The following is an 18,979-nucleotide window of genomic DNA, read 5'->3' as shown; positions in this document are numbered from 1 at the left end:
CAGATGACTTATAAATATGCAGAGCTCTGAGTAGATGTCTGTTTTGTCCTTCGTGCCTCTTGTCCTGCATCAATGAAAAACAAACAGCCGCAAAAGTTCTCTGAATTAATTGCTTGTTTAAGTGGAGGATTAACATCATTGGTTGCCAGTTGTAGAAAAAGCGATGAAAGCATTTGAATGTAAAGAAGTAAGGCTTTCATTCTAACAGCAACCCTTATTTCCTCTCTCAAGCGGTGTAAAGTCGTCTTTTTAGAGGGACACCCCTGCTTCAGTCTTTTCAGAGGGCATTGAAGATGGATGGTATCAGTGGCCCTTTTTGGGAGAAAAGTTAGAACATCTTGAGCTGTTGTTGAAGTCTGATCCTGCTTCCTTTGTAACAAAGTAAGATTAACTCTCACAGCAAGGAAGGAGAAAAATAACTTCTGTCTCTGGTGCTTTCTGCTGTTGCTGAGAAATTGCAAGCACAGCACATGGTCTTCATTGCTACTCCTGAGACCTGCTCAACTTCTAACATCTGACTGTTTTAAGGCATTGTTTTTAGCTTGCCTTTCTGGTCACTAGTTCTAAGCACAGTGTTTCAATGGCTGGAGTTGCCTTGTCCAGCTAAGCAGACTGTTAATAGACAGAAGGCAGGAAGAGAGAGACAGAAAAGAGGAGAGAGAGAGAGAGAGATAAGTTGGGGAAGAAAAACAATACGTAAGGGAAGGAATGATAGCAGGATTTGAACACTTACATCCTAGGTGGTCAGAATTTAGCCAGAGCTGGTGGTCATAATACTGTCTGGTTTCCTCTCTCTGTTGTACTGATTCTGAAAGATGTCTTAATCAGGCCAAGTCAAAGGCCCAACAGTGGCATTTATGGGTCCAAGGAGATGGCAGGAGCAGAAGTCCACTTGCCCTACTGTTTCTTTCATGACCCTCAGATAAGAAATGTCTAAAAGATTGACAGCTACATCCTATTAATACAGACTAAATAAAACACACTTTGATTACTTCAGTTATTAAAAAAACAAAAAATAAAAAAACCTTGCATGTCTAGAATCTTTCAGCTTTGTCATGCCAGTCCATGGCATTACCATGACCCTTGAGGATTGCTTTTCACAGTTCTTTTAATGTAAACAATCCAGTTTGTACTTGTGTTTTCATTTCCAGCTTTTGCTTTTTTTTAAGCACTTTTACATAACAGATTGAGTTGGGTGCCTGTTACTCTGGCAGGAAGAGCTGCACATATGATCTCTTCTGGTGAGGTATTGATACACATTTCTGTTCTGTTCCAGGCCAGACCTGTGTTGATATCAAAGACAACATTGTTGATGAAGGCTACTATTTCACCCCAAAAGGGGATGACCCCTGTTTGAGCTGTACCTGTCACAATGGGGAACCAGAGATGTGTGTAGCAGCCCTGTGTGAACGGCCCCAGGGTTGTCAGCAGTATCGCAAAGACCCAAAGGAGTGTTGCAAATTTACGTGTTTAGACCCAGGTAAGTGTGTTAAACTGCATGTTTTCGGCTGAGTGAAGTGAGATCTAATGCTCAACTTGATGGCATCTTTCTCCGTAACATGATAACTTTGGAATGCTATTATTTCCCATCAATTACCACATTCCAGGGAAAGTTCTAGGTATCAGTGGGCACATCTCCTTATTTTGGTGCAAATTTGGAACACTGGAAAAGCCTGACTTACAGGAAAAGCAGGCTCCCACTCTGCCTGGTGCTGTAGGCAGAGGAATGTCTCCTGTGGCCCCCTGCTACGTACAGGTCAGAGGCAGTAGCTTGACTTGTTGGGTGGACTGGGGAGTACAGGTGGTGGAGGGAGGAAGTAGGGAGGTGGTAGTGGTGGGGATCTTCAGGGGAAGCAGGGATATGAAAGGGGTGGACTTGGTGGCTGGTGGGCAGCAAATCCGGAACCCTCAAGGAAATGCAGGGGGGCTGGGAGGATTGGAAGCAGGGACCTGAAGTGGGGAGGAGGGCATCTGGAGATGGGTGGAGAGCACAGATCCTAGCATGAGGGGTGACAGCGTGGGACTCTGGCATGAAGGAAGGGATGAGGAGACTTGCAGGGGCCTTGGGAGGGTGGCACGCAGAAAACTGAGGAGAACCAAGATATGTCTCTTCATCTTGGTGGTGGTTGGTATTTCCTTGATGGAAGCATTAATGTTAAGGTGATCTTGCCAGGAATGGATTAATAAAAGCATCTGAATCTGTATTGGTAGAAAGTAGCCTTTTATTAAACTTGTGGTACACAGTGCTCCCTCTCCACTTTCCAGGTGCCTCTGGTGATCTGCTCTGACATTGCTGATGCAGAGTGCACTTCTTTCTCCTCACTCTACCCCACAGGAATAGCTTCAGTCTGGAGGCGTAACCCAAAAACTTAGACTGTCCAACAGTGTCTAAAAGCCTGCTGCTGGTGTTACTGAGTAGGGGCCCGTCTGTCTGTCTGCTCCCTCCCTCCTGAGTGTCGGGCGGTATCTGCTGGCTCTCTGTGGATAAATGAGGGCAAAACATTCATGCAGTTTTGAGCCTGTTCTTTATATTAACTGCTGTGGCTAATCCCCAGAGTGTATTTTAATGTATCTTAATTGTATTTGTAACTGTGAATGTTCATGCTCAGTGCATTTGCAGGGTTGTAGCTGTGTTGGTTCCAGGGTATTAGAGAGACAAGGAGCTCAGTAGAGACAATTATTTCAGTCTGGAGATGAGTTCATAGGGAGCCTTTTCTTTCTATTTTCATCAGCTCTCCAGAGTTTGGGGATATTCAGTGATATCGAAAGGCAGCAGCTTCAAAACTTGTAAGGTTTGGACACAACATATAATTAGGCTGTGGAACTCATTGCTCCAGGATGTCACTGAGCATAAAAACATAGCAAGCTTCAAAAAAGGGATTGGATACACAGATGGATAACACGACTGTTCAGAGTTGTTATAGTTAATGTTATGGTGGAGTCTTGGGTATGTCTCCTTTTCTCTGGTGCCTGGGTGTATAATGTTGTTCATGTACTTCTGTTGTTTTTGTTCTTAAGTTGATTTGTTTCAAGGGCTTTTTGGTGGTGATTGGTGTTCCTGGATAGAAAGGGGTGTCAGTGGCGTGTGTCATTCTTACCATATGGTGGAAAGTCCTTGGTATTAGAAATATTTATACCCAGGAAGGTGGTGACAATGAAAATCATTTGGTGCCTTGCCTGCCATATGTATATGTGGTCAGTCTCTCAAAACATGTAGACAAAGTTTTAGTGCGTGGTGGGCAGGGGCCTATCATGGTACATATTACTACCATTGACTTGGGGGAATAGAAGAGAAGTCCTAGCACCTTAATTCAGATTAGGAAAGTCTGTAGGTTCAAATGCTTTTGATTCCCTGCACAGGACCAGCTAGGTGAGGAAATTCAAGATCTCAGTGTTAAGTGATGTAAAGAGGGGTTGTTTATACGGCACTGATGAACTTTTGGGGTAGAGGAAAGCTAACAATGAGGGATGTGTTCCCCCTGAATCAAAGTGAAAACAGCACAGAAAATTGGCAAGCGTTAGATGTTTTTAAACTGGAAGATAGGGAACTGACCCACGGGGTCTGAGGAGCATTCAGGTCCCAGTAATATCTACTGAGAATGTAAGGAACACCGAGAACTCCATACAAACATAAAGGAGTATCTGTATATGGTAGTGGACGATAGGACAGAAATTACTACTGAAATGTGGGGACAGGTTGAAATGAGTGATACAGTTCAGGGGCGAAATACCCATGATGTGTGCTATGAGGTAAATTTAAACCTGATAAATAAACCTGTATGTGCCTGTATACCAACGCAAGAAGCTTAGAAGCAGAAATAGGTGACCTAGAATACCTAGCAATGGAAGGGCACTTTGCCATAAGTGTTGCAAGGATTCTGAGAGTTATAAACCAGTGAATTCTAAATTTTCAACCAATTCACTCAGTACTGAAATAAGAAATCTAGCTCAGTGGTTCTCTGCCCGGGGTACGTACGTCAGCTCATTTAGATATTTGCCTAGTTTTACAACAGGCTACATAAAAAGCCCTAGCGAAGTCGGTACAAACTAAAATTTCATACGGACAATGACTTGTTTATACTGTTCTATATGCTAAAATGTAAGTTCAATATTAATATTCCAATTGATTTATTTTATAATGCACTAAAAATGAGGAAAGTAAGCAATTTTTTGTAATACTGTGTTATGACACTTGTATTTTTATGTCTGATTTTGTAAGCAAATAACTTTTAAGTGAGGTGAAACTTGAGATACTCAAGACAAATCAGACTCCTGAAAGAGGTACAGTAGTCTGGAAAGGTTGAGCTACTGATCTAGAGGGGGTAGATCAGCAGAGGTTCTATAAAGAATAATAATCTCCAGCCCAGAACTCTGAGCATGTCATCATCTAGTAGATAAAAGGGAATTGCTAAACTATAAAGAGAGAAACTCTTCCTTCACGCAGGCCAGCAACTGCTGCAGATTAGGGGGGGAAAAAAAAACCCTTTTCCTATGGACAGGTTTTCATAATTGTCCATTACAGAAATTCTTGCACTTTCCTCTGAAGCATCTAAATACTAGCCACTTCTAGACCTTGAACGTTGGACCAGACAGACCACGAGTATGATCTGGTATGGCAATTCCAGTATACTTTGGTTCAGACAGTGAACAAAAGCTTTTGAGCTTGGTTTTGTGTTTTTCAGTAATCTTAAGTAGAGACCATCTGAGTTTATTTTTCAGAGTTTCCCCTGGTTTTCGTTGAGAATAGCATGAGGCTACTGTTTGTCAAAATTCAAACAGAAGGACAGCTTTGAAGTGGACTAGTACTCATCTGTCTTTTAGCATGTGCTAGCCAGTAGATGGCGCTGTTTGTCACGGAACAGAATTTGGTGAAAATAATCTGATTTTATTAGATTGTTGTTTAAAAAAGCAAATGTCCTCACTATTTTCATTCTTCTGTACCAGCCCAGTCATTTGGATATACTTCATTCAAACCAGCAAGTGGAGAGAGAGAACTCTATGCAATTTGACATCCCCTGCTATGTAAGGTGCTTGTCAGGTCAGATTCCCCACTTGTTTCGTCTTCGTTAAGTGGAATAGTTCTCTTAGGTAACTGAGAGTATTTGGAGTTCTCAAAGACTTGGCAGACTGACAATGTAGGTTTATTTTAAAGTCATTTAGAAAGATTTTCTATAAGTTTCTTCCTGATTTCAGACTGGTATTGCACTTTTGCACAGTGTCTAACTGAAGCTTCAGTGCCCACGGCCTCTCATGCATTAACTACTATGCAAATAGGTATACAGATTGGCTAAGATCCACAACTCTCTATAACCAGGGTTACAGCCAAAATGAGAAGGTGCAGTCTCTGTGGAGCTACAAAGTTTAACCCAGCTTGGCCAGTTCCTTATGCCTCAATTATTTTAAGGGGCTTTGGCCATCTAAAAGCATGAGACAGGAAATATATACCCGGGGTACCTGGGACCTGCTCCTCTAGAATTGTTTGGATGCAGGTGCCTTTCTCTCACTGATAAACTTCAGTGGGGTAGGGATTAATCTTCTCTGCTACATTACCTAACTGGCACAAGAGAAACCTTTGCCTTAGAGCACTCATACCAGAATGTTTTGAGGTTTTTTTGCTTAGGGGGAGGAAGGACTACTGTTCACTTGGTATTAAGCTACAGCAGACTTTGTGTCGGTATAAATACTGTGTTCTGTGAGTTATGATTTTACAGGATGATCCAGGAGAAATTGATCTAAGCTTTCTTGCTTGCATTTGTTTAAGCATCTATTGATTCTGTTTTCTCAAGGGAGTTATTGGAAGTTTATGGCTTAGTATTCCAAGTACTGGCTACTTATATGCAGGTATAATGCAAGAAGTAGTTACAAATTGTGCAGAAGAGCTTCAGTACGTTGCATGTGTATTGAATGATTACTGATCAGTTGAACAGGTATTTGAAAGCTGGGTTTTTTTGTTCTTGGGCCGTACAAATCGAAGTTCATTCTGCACTGTACTACTTGTAAGTTGGGATGTGAATTCAAGTCTTGGTGTCCGTTTAAAAGGGGCTTATTCAAAAAAACAATTAATTTGTTTTTAAGATTGGCATTTTTCTGCATAATAAAATAACCTAATTATATTTTCAGGTTACAAAAGATGTGGTCGTGTTTCAGAAAGCTCTACAGTACGGAATGCGTGGAGATTCTTCCTCCCCCCCCGCCCCCCACTCCCCTCCTTCCCAAAAGAGGGAAAAAACCCAAATACCCCCAAACCTTTCTATTGAGTGTGTGGCAATAGAAACCAAGCAAGTGCTTATCAGCTGCAAATCTGTCCGGAAGCCATGCTTATCATAAGACTGATCTGTAAGTCATGTTCATGATTAAAAGCTGCTAGCTTCCTCCAGCTTTATCCGTCACATGCAGTATGAAAGTTAAGCTTAAACTTGCACTAGGAAGGGGTGGGGGGGAATGACGGCTTTCCTCCCACTATTATCGGCAGTGGTAAGATTTGCTTGTACCCTAGTACCAAATTCTTATCTTAAACTATTTTAATGCAGCATCAGCCACCAGACAGAATTGAGATGACCTGAGATAACACTGCAGCAAGGTTCTTTAATCCTTGTTTATGCTGTGGATTTTAACTATTTCATGAATGCTATTTTTGAAGAGTATACTTTACGTCTCTGTATTCCCTGTTTTAAGACCTTCGTTCTCTAGTGAAACTGAAGCCATCTTAAAAATAGCGTTGTATTTTTGTCTCAGAAGCTAGTTTTATTTTATTAAGTAACTTAATTATTGGGGAAGAGATTCATTAAGCAGCTGTAAAACGTAGTCCATAGTGAAGTCTCCTCTGGTGGTGGTAAGCACTGACATTTTCACATGAAGCATGTCAATTTTTCCCTCTGGGGTTTTACAGATATTAGATGACTAAACTAGTAAGTTGCTTTCTTTAATCAGTGCAGGTTTGTCTTTGTCAGATATTTCTGGATATCCTCCCAAAACCCCCATCTCAGGAGAAAGAAAACTGTTTAATTTACCTACTGTTGATTAGTAGTCCTCCAAAGAGAGACCATGGGGAAATACATCTTGCTGCTGAGTTGGCAGATTATAAGCGCTTACTATCCGAGTGGGTAAACAGCAACTGTAATAGTGCACAAGACTATTTTTTAAAGGAATTGGGAAGGGAGGGAACACTTCAGTGCTAGGAATTTGCTGAGCAGTCACATCTACAACACTTCAGAAGATACTTGATCCATTTTGACTTGTTAAGGAAGAATTACTTTAGTGCCTTGCATTTACAATACCACAGCTGAGGGGAAGTATGTATGTGGTTCTATTTGCTCTCTGTGGGTGTGACAAAGTTACTTATTTGTCTGACATCTGTTCAGACAGATCCACCCGTATCTTTCAGTGTATTTTGTTTCTTTTAATATTTCTATGAATTAGAGAGCTGAGTGTGTAGAAGTCTCTGTAGTGACTGCAAATTGATGCATAGTCACAGGATACTGTTGCTGTCTCCAATTCCGGGAAGCTGTTCACTCAGCTGCCAGCATTTGGTGAAATATACAATTTGGGAATAAAATGTCACACTAGCGACCTATGTTCTGTACCTTGATAAAAGTATCCTTTTATCTAGGATTTGGTTTATGGTCAAGTCCCTTGCCAGGCCAGGCAGGCAGAAGTTCTCGGCAAACCTTTCAGGACCATGACAAGGAGCACTTTGAAAGAGGGCTGTGACCAGAAATGGGCTGAGACTTGCCCCAGCTGTGATAGATGTAAAGAGAATACATGGAAGTGGAAGCAGGCAGTATATTGTGCTGTGGGCAGGGGTGAGCTGGGGATGACCACAAACTCAGAATTGCCAGTGAAAAGAGGAAGGCTGTTGTGCTCATGTGTTCACACTGAGCAAATGAGGTTAAAAGTGAAAATGAGAATATGATAAATCCACTTAACTTTTAGTTGTGTGCCATTAGGAGGAGGCAGTACGAGCTAAAGAAGGGGATGCTGGAGAGGAAGATAAATAGGAGAGGGAGGCTGAGGAAGCTTGTTAAAGCTATTCTCTTACAGCAAAAGTAGAGAGAGTGCTGTTTCATTTACATTGTTAAACACAGAAAACTAGGAGAATAGCAGAAAGGAAAATCAGATGGCAGGTGAGGTAGGTTTTATATCCAGATTTATTGTTGATAAATTTCGCTAAAATACTGAAAATGTAAGTCATTTGCAAACCCTGCATGTGATTTATAATTATTTGGGTGGTTGCTTAGTTGCTGCTTGTGGTTAAGCTTAGGGAACCAAGATAGTTCTGGGTTACAGTGGTGAGTGAGGAGGGTTGGTAAAGCTATTTGATCAAAATACAAGATTTTCTAAAGGATATATCTCACTTGCTGAATTTGACAGAAAATGAAGGAAAAGACTTGGAAGAGCCTCATCCTACATCCCCACTTCCACTGCCTTTCCGGAAATTCTCATTCTCTCTCTCTCTCTCTCTCTCTCTCTCTCTCTCTCTCTCTCTCTCTGTAAAATGGCACTTAAACTATTTGAAGGTAAATTTTACTACATTTCAAACATCAGGCAGCAGCTAAAGAGCAGTGCAAGCTGGGAATGGTGGCTTGGGATGCATAAGGTTCTGAAGTGGGAGGCAGATATTGTCACTGGGAGTTGAGAGCCCAGTTTGAGATTGTGGATATTCGCAGAGGTCGTTGGACAGCTGGGTGGGAGACATTTGGTTAATGTGTGAGGGGGAACGTATTGATGAAAGTCTATGGTGCGGGGTGGGCTTCTATTAAGAATTAAAAATAAGATTGATTGTGTGTTAGCTGTGCGATTGTACACACTGCTTGTTTCTATAATTTATTAACACTAGAGGTAGGATTCATAACCTCATGAACACACATTGAAAATAAACCCATTTGAAATATTTCACAGCTATAACCTCATCTGACAGTTTTATTACTAGAGTAGCACCAACTCAGAATACAAATAGGAGTACAGTATGCAGAGGAAATGTGTTGTGTGTTAATTTTAGTATCTAAAGTTAAGCAGTTCGATCTTAGAATCAAACAGTAAAGTGTAAAAGACCTTTTACAAAAATTCCTTGTGGTAAATCTCTAATAGAATCTTAGCACAAGTCAGAATATTTTGTATGTGGATGTATTAATCTGTTGTGAGCGATCCATAAAATGCAACATAAGAAGCTGGGGAATGTAAAAGAGCAGCCCTTCCAAGGGACAGCCAGCAGCACTGAAGACAGTGCCCAGTTAGTAATCATAAAATGGTATTCCTTAGCGCAGTTGCTTATGTTCCCATGTTCTCTGGCTGTTCTAGTAGTCTTTGGATCAAACGATTTGTTTTCAAAGTCAATGATAGAATTGTGCTCATTTTAAAAAATAACTTGGTGCATGACATAAGTGCTGGAGATTTGTAGCGAAGTTCATTTGAGAAGCAAAATACTCAGGATAAAGTTTCAACCCTTCCAACAGCTTATGCACAGAAGTTTGCAGAGATCAGTGTAATCACTGCTTTTATTTAACAGCAATATGCAGGTAATATACAGTTGTGTCCTCTTCATCCAGTGCAGACAGTCCTGTCTCTTGGCCCTGGTTTACACTGGGGGTGGGGGGTCGACCTAAGTTAAGTAACTTCAGCTACACGAATAGCTACACATGAAAAGCATTACCAGTATCTAAATGCAGAGTTTGATGATAATTATCACCCCTAGGTGATATGTAAAACATTCCCATTCATACAGATGGATAAATTGAAATACAAAAAAGTTGTGACATGTCTAAGATCAGACATGAAGGCTCTGGTAGAGCTGGGAATAGAACCCAGATTTCCTAATTCCCAGGTCTTTGCCTTAACCCTAAGACTGACCTCTGCGCTCTTGGAGCACAGATCGATTGACTTTTTCTGGTGCAAACAAAGATGAGTATCTGAAATGCTCTTTAACTTCTGCTTTTCCCCTTTCCATGTCATGCAAGACTTTCATCTGTAGTCTTAAGCACTTGGTTCCACTGTGCCGGATAACAAATGTTAAGGGAATCCAGATTCGTTACAAAGGATGGATTTCCTAATAACTTTTTAATATACAATTTTCTGCATGTATGAAATATAGATGAATTTAAAACCTAGTCATTAATCTTCACTCTAGGTTCATACTTCCCCAGTATTGAAAGAAAACGTCAAGAAAAATAACTTTTGGTCAAAGTAGTAATGTGTTTTTTTTTTTTGTTTTTGTTTTTAATTTAATTCACCTAACAGATGGCAACAGTTTATTTGACTCGATGGCAAGTGGAATGCGGCTGATAGTAAGCTGCATCTCCTCCTTTCTTATCTTATCTCTGCTGCTCTTCATGGTCCACCGGCTGCGCCAGAGACGCAGAGAGCGCATTGAGTCTCTGATTGGAGTAAATTGTAAGTATTCTGTAACTGCAGTTCTAGCCAGTTGTGTTGTAGCTGTGTTGGTCCCAAGGTGTGGGAGAGGTAATATCTTTTATTGGACATGCTTCTGTTGGTGAGAGAGACCAGCTTTCGAGCTAACACAGAGCCCTTCAGGTCTGGGAAATGTACTCAAAGGGTATGTCTGCACTGCAATTAAACGCCCACAGGTGGCCTGTGTCAGCTGATGTGGGCTTGTGGGACTCAGGCTTCAGGGCCGTAAAATGAGTGTAGGCGCTCAGGCTGCAGCCTGGGCACTGGGATCCTCCCCCGTTCACTCATCAATGGACAAGCCTGGGAGCTTAAATCCATAACTTTGCCAGGTACTAAAAATCATGGACTGAATAGAGACGCTAATTATAGCTGTCCCCTTCACCTGGAGTGGTCCCTTGTGTGTTAACTACTTATACTAAACAATCTGTTCCACCTTGTATTTAGCTGTGACACTGAGTACGCTTCCCAGCGGAAGAGCAGCTCCGTGTAAGCTTGGCTCTCACCCACAGAAGTTGGGTATTGCCTCACCCACTTTGCAGTTTTAGCTCAGTTATATAAGCATGCTTCCAAAGTGGATTAACCTAAGCTGCACACAGGCTGTTTTAGTGTGGAATCCGAGTGTCCACATGGGATGATAGTGTGGAATAGCTTTTGCGCCTTACATTCACAGCCTAGCTATTGCACATAACTTCCCCGTGAATTCCCTGTGTAGACAAGCCCTTAGTAATAGAATTATAAGTCTATACCATGTAAAGAGAACAAATGGAAATGGGAGTCTGGCTCTGAGCTGACCTGCTGAATGGCTGTGTCTGAAAAACTTCTGTATACTGGCTCTAATTGTCATGATTTGAAAAAAAATTAATTCTGTGGGGCACGCCTGATCTTTCTAAAGATCTTGTACTGACACCAGTCTTGTTTCTCACTCTCTGATTGGGAGGCTTCTGGGTAGGAACATTAGTTAATGTGCCTGATTATCATGTGAGCAAGTATACTAAAGTAGTCATTTGACATGGTACCCTGATCAAGTGTTCCAACATTCTTCTCTTTGTCCATTCGTTGAGGGAATATTAATGGTGGTAACATTTGTACCATGCCCAAAGGTGTGCTTGGGCACCTTGTAGAACAAATAGACAAATAGATCCCTGCTTTAAAGGCTAGAATTTAGATATGACGTGGGTGAGGATGAGGACAAACGAGTGGGTGTGGGGGGAGAAAGGATAGATAGAGGTTTCGTGGTGATTTGCTAAGATTTATATATGCTTCTGGATGGCTGACATTTAGGCCTGGCACTAACAGTATGGTTTTTAGGGTGAATTTGAATGAGGCAAAAGTATGGCTTCATTATGTAGGTTTTGGGAGAGATTCTGTGAATAAGGGGCAGAATGGAAGAAGGCGCAGAGGTGGGCCTTAGTCCGGAGGGAAAGGAAATGGGATAAAGCCACACATTTTCTCATACTTTATTCGTTTAAACAGTGCACCATTTTAACCTGGGCCGCAGGATGCCTGGTTTTGATTATGGTCCAGATGGTTTCGGAACAGGCCTTACTCCGCTGCATCTTTCAGATGATGGGGAAGGTGGGGCCTTTCATTTCCATGACCCCCCACCACCCTATACAGCTTACAAATATCCTGATATTCAGCATCCTGATGACCCGCCTCCTCCCTATGAGGCTTCCATCAATCCAGACAGTATCCTTTGTTCTACTCCAGGTACGTGGGCAGGAGTTTTGATAATTTTACGAGCTTGGTAACAAATATCTTTACGAGGAACACTCCAGTCCTTTTTTGCTCTGCTTAGAGGGAAGATAATCTAAACTAAACTGGAACATACAGCTATTTTAGGGATTCTATGATAGAAGAGCAATGATATATTTCAGAATCTAATCTTTCACTTTTTGTGGCAAATGTTTTAATACAAGTCTTGCCCTATAATAATTTTTACTCTTCCTAATACTAAAATTCTCTGGGCCTCTAAATCAGTATTTGTATGAGTGCTGCAAACTTGTTTTTAGCTCTTAGACTTCACCTCTTCAAAGTTTTTTATGACTGAAATATGATGGAGGAAACCTAACCTACAGCAGCTGGAGGCGGGAGAGTGAACAATCTCTTGATAGGTAAATTTGGTGTATGCTGGCAGAGCAATCACAACAGGAGGGTTCTTGATGATGGAATTTGTTTCCTTCATGCCTTACAGAGCACACCTTCTGTGCACAGCTCACCTATTCATTACAGGCCTTTGCCTGATGAAGGTTGTGTTTTTTGTTTACTTGAAGGTTTAGTCCTTTAGTTGTGTAGATGGTCAACTAAAAGTTGATATTTAATTGTTGTATTACATCCTAAGCTGAGATGAAGCATGAATTTTTATAAAACAAACCATAGGTCACTAACACTTCAGTACTCTTGATGATGGACACCTTAGAGTATTTCGAAGTTTAAAAAAAAAAGACAAGAGTCTTCAGTATATAATTTTTTTGAGAAATGTGTTTTTTTAATTTTGTTTTGGTGTTGAATTTTTATAAAGGTAACTAAAATGTAAATCAGTAATATGCTCTGAGAGCTGTACATATGCATGCAGTTACTATCACTTTTGAGTGTACTCTTGCTATCCTGGAATTCTTGAAGTGTGCATATGTTAATGAGAGACAAATGAGGAACACATCCAAACAAAACTATTTAAATAGGGGAGACTCAAATGCAGCAACAGTCTCTGTACCCTGACTTCTGAGCCATTGAAGTTATAAAAGCCAGTATTTGGCATCAAGGAAGAGCAAGGTGGAGTTCAGGGTTCATACTTTAAGAGATACTGACCTCAAATTGTTAGTTTCTGCAAAACCTAAATTTGTCAAAGTTTTTATGAAACTTCAAAACAAAAATAATTTCAGTGAAAGCTGTTAGTAAATTTAAACATTTCTCTCTAATAATTCCTAACCAAAGCATTACAGCACTTTTGGTGCTTGAGAATGTTGCAAGTAAAACTGACTAGAAACATGAAACTGACTTGTCTGTTTCAAATGTCCTTGGATGACTAGCAAAAATTAGCAGAGTAAATTAGACTGAAATGTTCTCATTTTTAATAGCATGGTATGTTAGTAATACAGTAATGGTATTTATATTTCTAAAGTGGCTTAAGCAACTGATCCCGTATTCTTTTTTTAAGAAGTGCTCGTTCCTGAAGTGCTGCACACCCAAAGTATACGTGTTGACTAATCCTGTCATGTTATTGCTTATACCAAATATTGTCTATTTGGACTGACTAGCTAGATTTAAGCCCTACAATGTGTGCCAGTTACTTGTTTGGCCTTTCTGGGGCTAGGTGTGAGGAGCATCTCATATGACCATCAAACTTAAATGCAACTTCATAGAATAACCATCTAGAGTGCACACTGACAGACCAGAGATTTCTGATGCTTCTTGCCTTTCTCCCTTGCAGATGGTGTTCTTTCCCAGACAGTGCAGAGCAGTCAACCATCACTAGGAAACAGTGATTTATCACCACAGCTTACAGAGGAATCTCATCCTCCCTCAGTTGGCCCTTCTTCAGTGGGACTGGAAGACTCTGCAGATAGTAGCACCTTCCTTGTACCTCCTGACAAGCCCCTCAGCGAAAGCACACCGGCAGAAACTCTTGCAGGAAGTCGCCAGAGTCACTGTTCTCTTAATACCATTGTATAAAGGAATAAAATGCTTACTGCTGGCAGAAATAATACGAGCAACTGTTTTGCACACAGCTGAACGGGCAAACACTACTCCATGGGGTGAACTTCAGAAGGAAGGTCCACTTCGATTTTGAGCACCCTGCTTTTAATGTTCTAGTATAGGACTGTGCCTCTTGTTTTTGGCTGTCATTCATTCACGAATTGGTTTGTCCTGTAAATATGGATTGTGGAACCTGTACTTTTTTCCACTGGCTATGGGAAAGAAGGTGCAGAGAATTTTCTTTGACTTCTTCTAAAGAGGAAAAAGCGTGGGTAGCTTTTTTGTCTTTTTTAATCACGGAGCAGAAATGAAAAAAATAGACATCAGAAAAAAGCTTGTTTGAATTTGAGTACCGTGGGATCCAGGAAGTGGACACTGACAAGAAAAGAGGAGAAGGGGCAGTCACCTTATAATCTGTTGTCTCTTTGCTCAGTGCTGTGCTCATGAAAAACTGGAGGATGAAAAGGATCTGCATAACGTTTGATTTCGTCTGCTCTTTATGGAAATGGGTACTGAGCGAAAAAAACCTGGGATTTGCAGTTACAACGTATTTATTTATCTGTAGCTGCAAATCTTGTACTGAGAGGTAAACTTCTGATTCATAAACAAGGACGTGTCTATAATACTGGCATCTCTTTACTAGAGGCACAGTATATGTTCGGTAGTGCTTTGGGGAAGGGATTTACTCCCTAACTGATACTTCAGTCATTTGAGATTTGTTCCGTTGTGTTAAATCATCCCTTTCCTTTAAATCTAGCTTCATTTGAATTAGCAAAACTAACTTGTGTACTACAAAATGAGGCTCTTGTCAATCACCCACTAAACTTAACTTTCAGGTTAGGCGAAGATGGATTCTGTTGGCTTGGATTTTATGAATACTGAATACTTTTTAGTTTGTGTTCTCAAAATGAAGTGGGATTTTAATGTACACGGGATTTCCTTTCTCTTCTACCCCATCTTTCTTGCATCTGATTCTCCCTGATTTACTGTAGCAGCCCCCATAATCAGAGCAGATCAAGTTAGTCATATAAGGAATTTGTACTGAACACTTCTCTTGAGTGTTGTCCTGTTGCCTTATGAAAGGTAGCAAGCCTAGAGGGACAGGAAGAAATGGGAATGGTATTGTGCTGTTTTGGTTAATTTTGGTAGTGACAGAAAAATCGTACAGGATTGATTAATGGGATCTAACTCAACAATGTGCTTTCCCAGCATAGCTGACTTCTCCCCCTCCTCCCATTGTAAATGCTGCTACTTTCTATTTGGGATCTTGCTATTTGCCCTACTATACTTGGAGTGGCTTGATAGTTCAACCTGTTCGCACAAAAACCCTGATTTTCATCACCCAGTTTGTATTTAGTGTGTCTCGAAATTCAGGCACTTGCTAACCATCTTAAACACCTTGGAGTGTATAAAACAGCTCTCACGTGCGCTGCTAATGCAGGTGTGAGTGCATTAGGAAACACCGTTAGAAAAGCCGCTCCACTTGGGGAATCTTGTAAACATGGCCTGTTACCATTCACTGTCTAACTTGTAATCTGTTTTAAAATGAGTGGCACAGTTCTCCACCCAGTGGATTCATTGCCAGTTCCTCCTCTGAATTAGAGTCCTGGTCCAGTAACATGGAGGGTATAGCAGAAGTCAGAGCCATGCATACAGCTTATGACTATATCAAGCATTTCTGAAGTATGAAAATAAAGCGGGTTTTGTGCACTTTTGGAGCACATTCATACGTTTTATACATTGTATGTATGTACTGATTTTTCTTTAGTTTTATATGTACGAGTGTGTGTGCGTGTTTCTGGGTGGCGATTAATAAATACATGCTGTAGATGGTACCCTTTGTGCTGCATCAAACTAGGTGAAGCTAAGCTCTGGGATATGAGTTTGTCTCCCAGGCTGCAAAGTTAATGCTTCTATAAAGCTGGCAACACTATGCGATAGGACAGAGTATCATAGTTCACGTGGCTAGGATACAAAGTCTCTACTCCGAACTGTTCCAGAAAGGATTTTGCTAGCACTGGCCAACGGCAAACTTTTTTCTTATCGTTCCTTTAAAGCCAGGTAGAGTATTCATTCTGCATCGCTTCCTAGCGCAATAATGAAAGGCCTTTAGGCTTGTTTTTGTCTCTTCCAATCGTTTCCTGGCTGAGGTGAACAGATACCTTACCTCACATGTCTCACAAGACTCAGTCAGTTTTTACTTTCACGTGTTTCTCAGTGGTAAATTTATATGAAAATAAGCTTTGTTGCAACTCAATTTCGTGATGGCTCATGGTTGCAATTATTCCAAATACAGACTTTTTTCTGCAGGTGTCTGAGTGTAATATTTTTCAAAGCTTCTGATCTATTCCCACTTCAGTGGTGGAGTAAAGGCTATAGCTTTTCCCTTTTTTTGTTAAGATTAACAGTAAACGGGAAAACTCTGCCATGGACAGAGCAGCTCACTCAGTACAGATCTTGTTTACCTCTCCATGAGCATCTAATTTGGCAATAAAATGGTCATATTTCCCTTTTAGTATATCACTGTAGCATTTTTCATATATAATACTCCATCTTGGAGAAAGATCCTTTGACGCTGAAAATGTCATTTCTACCAAGACTTCAGGACCAACTGGGGAAGAGTTAGTTTCTATGAAAGCAGTTGACTCCTTATCAGAACTTCCCAGCCAGTGGAAAGATGGCTGCTGTGAAGCTCCTGTTATGAACACCCATTCAAAAGACACTGGTGCTCAGCCTAGGAAACCCTTCCTCTTAATGTCAATGAATTGATGATTTCTTTGGAATTCACATTTATGTTATGCATTGGTTCCTTATCACCACGCTCTTCTGGCTGCTGCTGTTAAATAATAGTGGTGTATCGTTAACCTTTCTCCAAGCATGAGGGAGCGGGTTGAAAAGATTCCTGTTACTTCATCATTCCTGGCAGTGCAAGTGAGTGAAAAATGTGCACTTCCCTCCAGTTGGAATATTGTTCATTGCAGTTAGTTTTGCAAGGTTCCAAGACTGTCCCATTTAGGGCTGGCTAACGTGCTCCATTTTGGCTTCGTACAAAATACTCTGCCTCAGATCTCCCTCCCCCACAACAAAATGTGGTGCCATATTGTTAAGGTTTTTGCTGTTCCTCCAAGAACTGTTTAGATATCCACTTGTATCAACGTTATCAACTCTGCATGCACACGTATTCTCACTGCAGCGTTGAGTGTTCTACTGGGTGGGTTAATAGCAGATTCTAATTTCAGAAAGCTCAATGGTTTTAATTCTGTACCAGCGGTTAAAACTATGGCCACGTAGGTGTGGCAAGAGTTGTTAGTTTGTTTGCATAATGTTCAGTCTTGGACTAGTTTGAGGTTCAAAATTAGACTTTCGTCCTCTCATGATGGAACAGAAGTGTGAAATGAGCTGAACATTATTTCTGAAGGCCTAATCATGTTCCTGAGCAAGGGCCAGTCTTCTCATTGAAGTCCCAGTTCTAGGGGAGCTTTCCTGCATAAGGATTGCAGTATGGCACTCTTGAATTTTGTCAGTCTTCATCTGGAAAAATCTGCTTCATGAACTTTAAACTGCTCTCCTTCCCCACCCAAAGCTGTAAGGGGTTTTTTTATTAAATAGATGAATTTCTGCACGCACACTGAGTTCTTCCCTTTAGTGGTGGATCTCCGTTTCAAAGCACTAATTTTTTCTGTACAAAGCATAGCTTATCTTTCCTCTGGAAAATCTGCTTTCCCATTAAGTAGGTGGAGGAAAGAAAAGTTGTCCAACTTTTTTTGTTTTATATAAAATTTCCCTCTAAAGCCCTTATGCATGATTGGAGGCTAGACCCTTAAATTACAGCTTGCGAAGATAGTGAAGGTGAATCAGTAGCAGCCCCATGCATTTGGATTCTGACATTGATTCCACTCTGGATAAAATATTGGATCGATGAATTCAACAACAAAGATCTGCTTCCCTTACCAATATTCTGGATCAACCAGCTGCTGAGGTACAACGTAAGATTTCCTCCCCCTCAGTACTGTGCACCTTGCAGAGCAGAATGTGTTGGAGGTGGTTCTAGAAGAGACATGCTGCACTTTCATCACCATGCTGTATTGTAATCTGAATGCCAGACTTTTGTATGCCTGGGAGACTGCGAGAGAGAGAGAGAATGAGACCCAGCTTTTTACCTTCTCTTGACAAATACTTTCAGCCAAGGCTGCATTTGCAGACTCTTCCTGTGTAGTTGATTTGTGACTGAATGTAACCATGGCAGTGTATAAAAGATTTTGATATTCCATGAAATACCATGTAGAAATGAAATTTGATACTGTAATAATTCTGTCCATGTGACCTTTTGTTTTTATGTTTTCTTTTCTTTGGGGTTGGCACTAAATTTTTTTCTCAAGATGCTGTGAGAGACATTTCATCCAAATGCCAAATAAAAGGTGTTCTGTAAGAGAAAGGGGCTGTTAATGTTATGATGGTGTTTGAATCAGCTCTGTTCTGAACAGTAAAGGATCCACTGGTCAAATCAGTCTTAAACTCAGATCTTGCAAAGTCTTGTGCACATGCTTAACTTACACATGACGTGTAGCTCCCTAGAGGTCTCCTTGAATAAGTATTAGTATTAGTATTGAATAAGTATAAGTAATACTGTTAACGATCACAGTAAATTCCATTGATACCATTTCTTTGGCAAAAGGACCTCGTTTCTGTCCCTCAACTAACCCAATTGAGGCAAAAGCCCCGCCCATTGTTGCTGACCTGGCTTGGTAAAACACTGTTCCATTACAGTCGTGGGTTAAAGCAAGTCACTGAGTCAGTTACATGCCTGATCCTGCCACGGTTACTTACCCACAATGCATTGGGGCAGTAGGTGAGGCATAGAATTCATACAGCCAGTGCC

General features: G+C 40.9%; 1 protein-coding gene across 4 annotated transcripts in view; it reads left to right on the top strand.

Moving 5' to 3' along the window:
- Nucleotides 1-18,535, top strand: part of DGCR2 (DiGeorge syndrome critical region gene 2) — a 66,212-nt gene extending 47,677 nt beyond the window's left edge. For all 4 annotated transcript variants that reach the window (XM_077834830.1, XM_077834829.1, XM_077834828.1 and 1 more), the window contains 4 exons: nucleotides 1,277-1,480; nucleotides 10,234-10,386; nucleotides 11,878-12,114; nucleotides 13,835-18,535. In XM_077834830.1, the coding sequence (XP_077690956.1) occupies nucleotides 1,277-1,480; nucleotides 10,234-10,386; nucleotides 11,878-12,114; nucleotides 13,835-14,076 (836 nt within the window). In that variant the 3' untranslated portion in view covers nucleotides 14,077-18,535. The remainder of the gene's footprint in view (nucleotides 1-1,276; nucleotides 1,481-10,233; nucleotides 10,387-11,877; nucleotides 12,115-13,834) is intronic.
- The last annotated feature ends 444 nt before the right edge of the window (nucleotides 18,536-18,979 follow it).

Source organism: Eretmochelys imbricata, chromosome 15 (genome assembly GCF_965152235.1).
Source record: "Eretmochelys imbricata isolate rEreImb1 chromosome 15, rEreImb1.hap1, whole genome shotgun sequence".
NCBI lineage: Eukaryota > Metazoa > Chordata > Testudines > Cheloniidae > Eretmochelys > Eretmochelys imbricata.
This window is presented reverse-complemented; position numbering and strand designations above follow the sequence as displayed.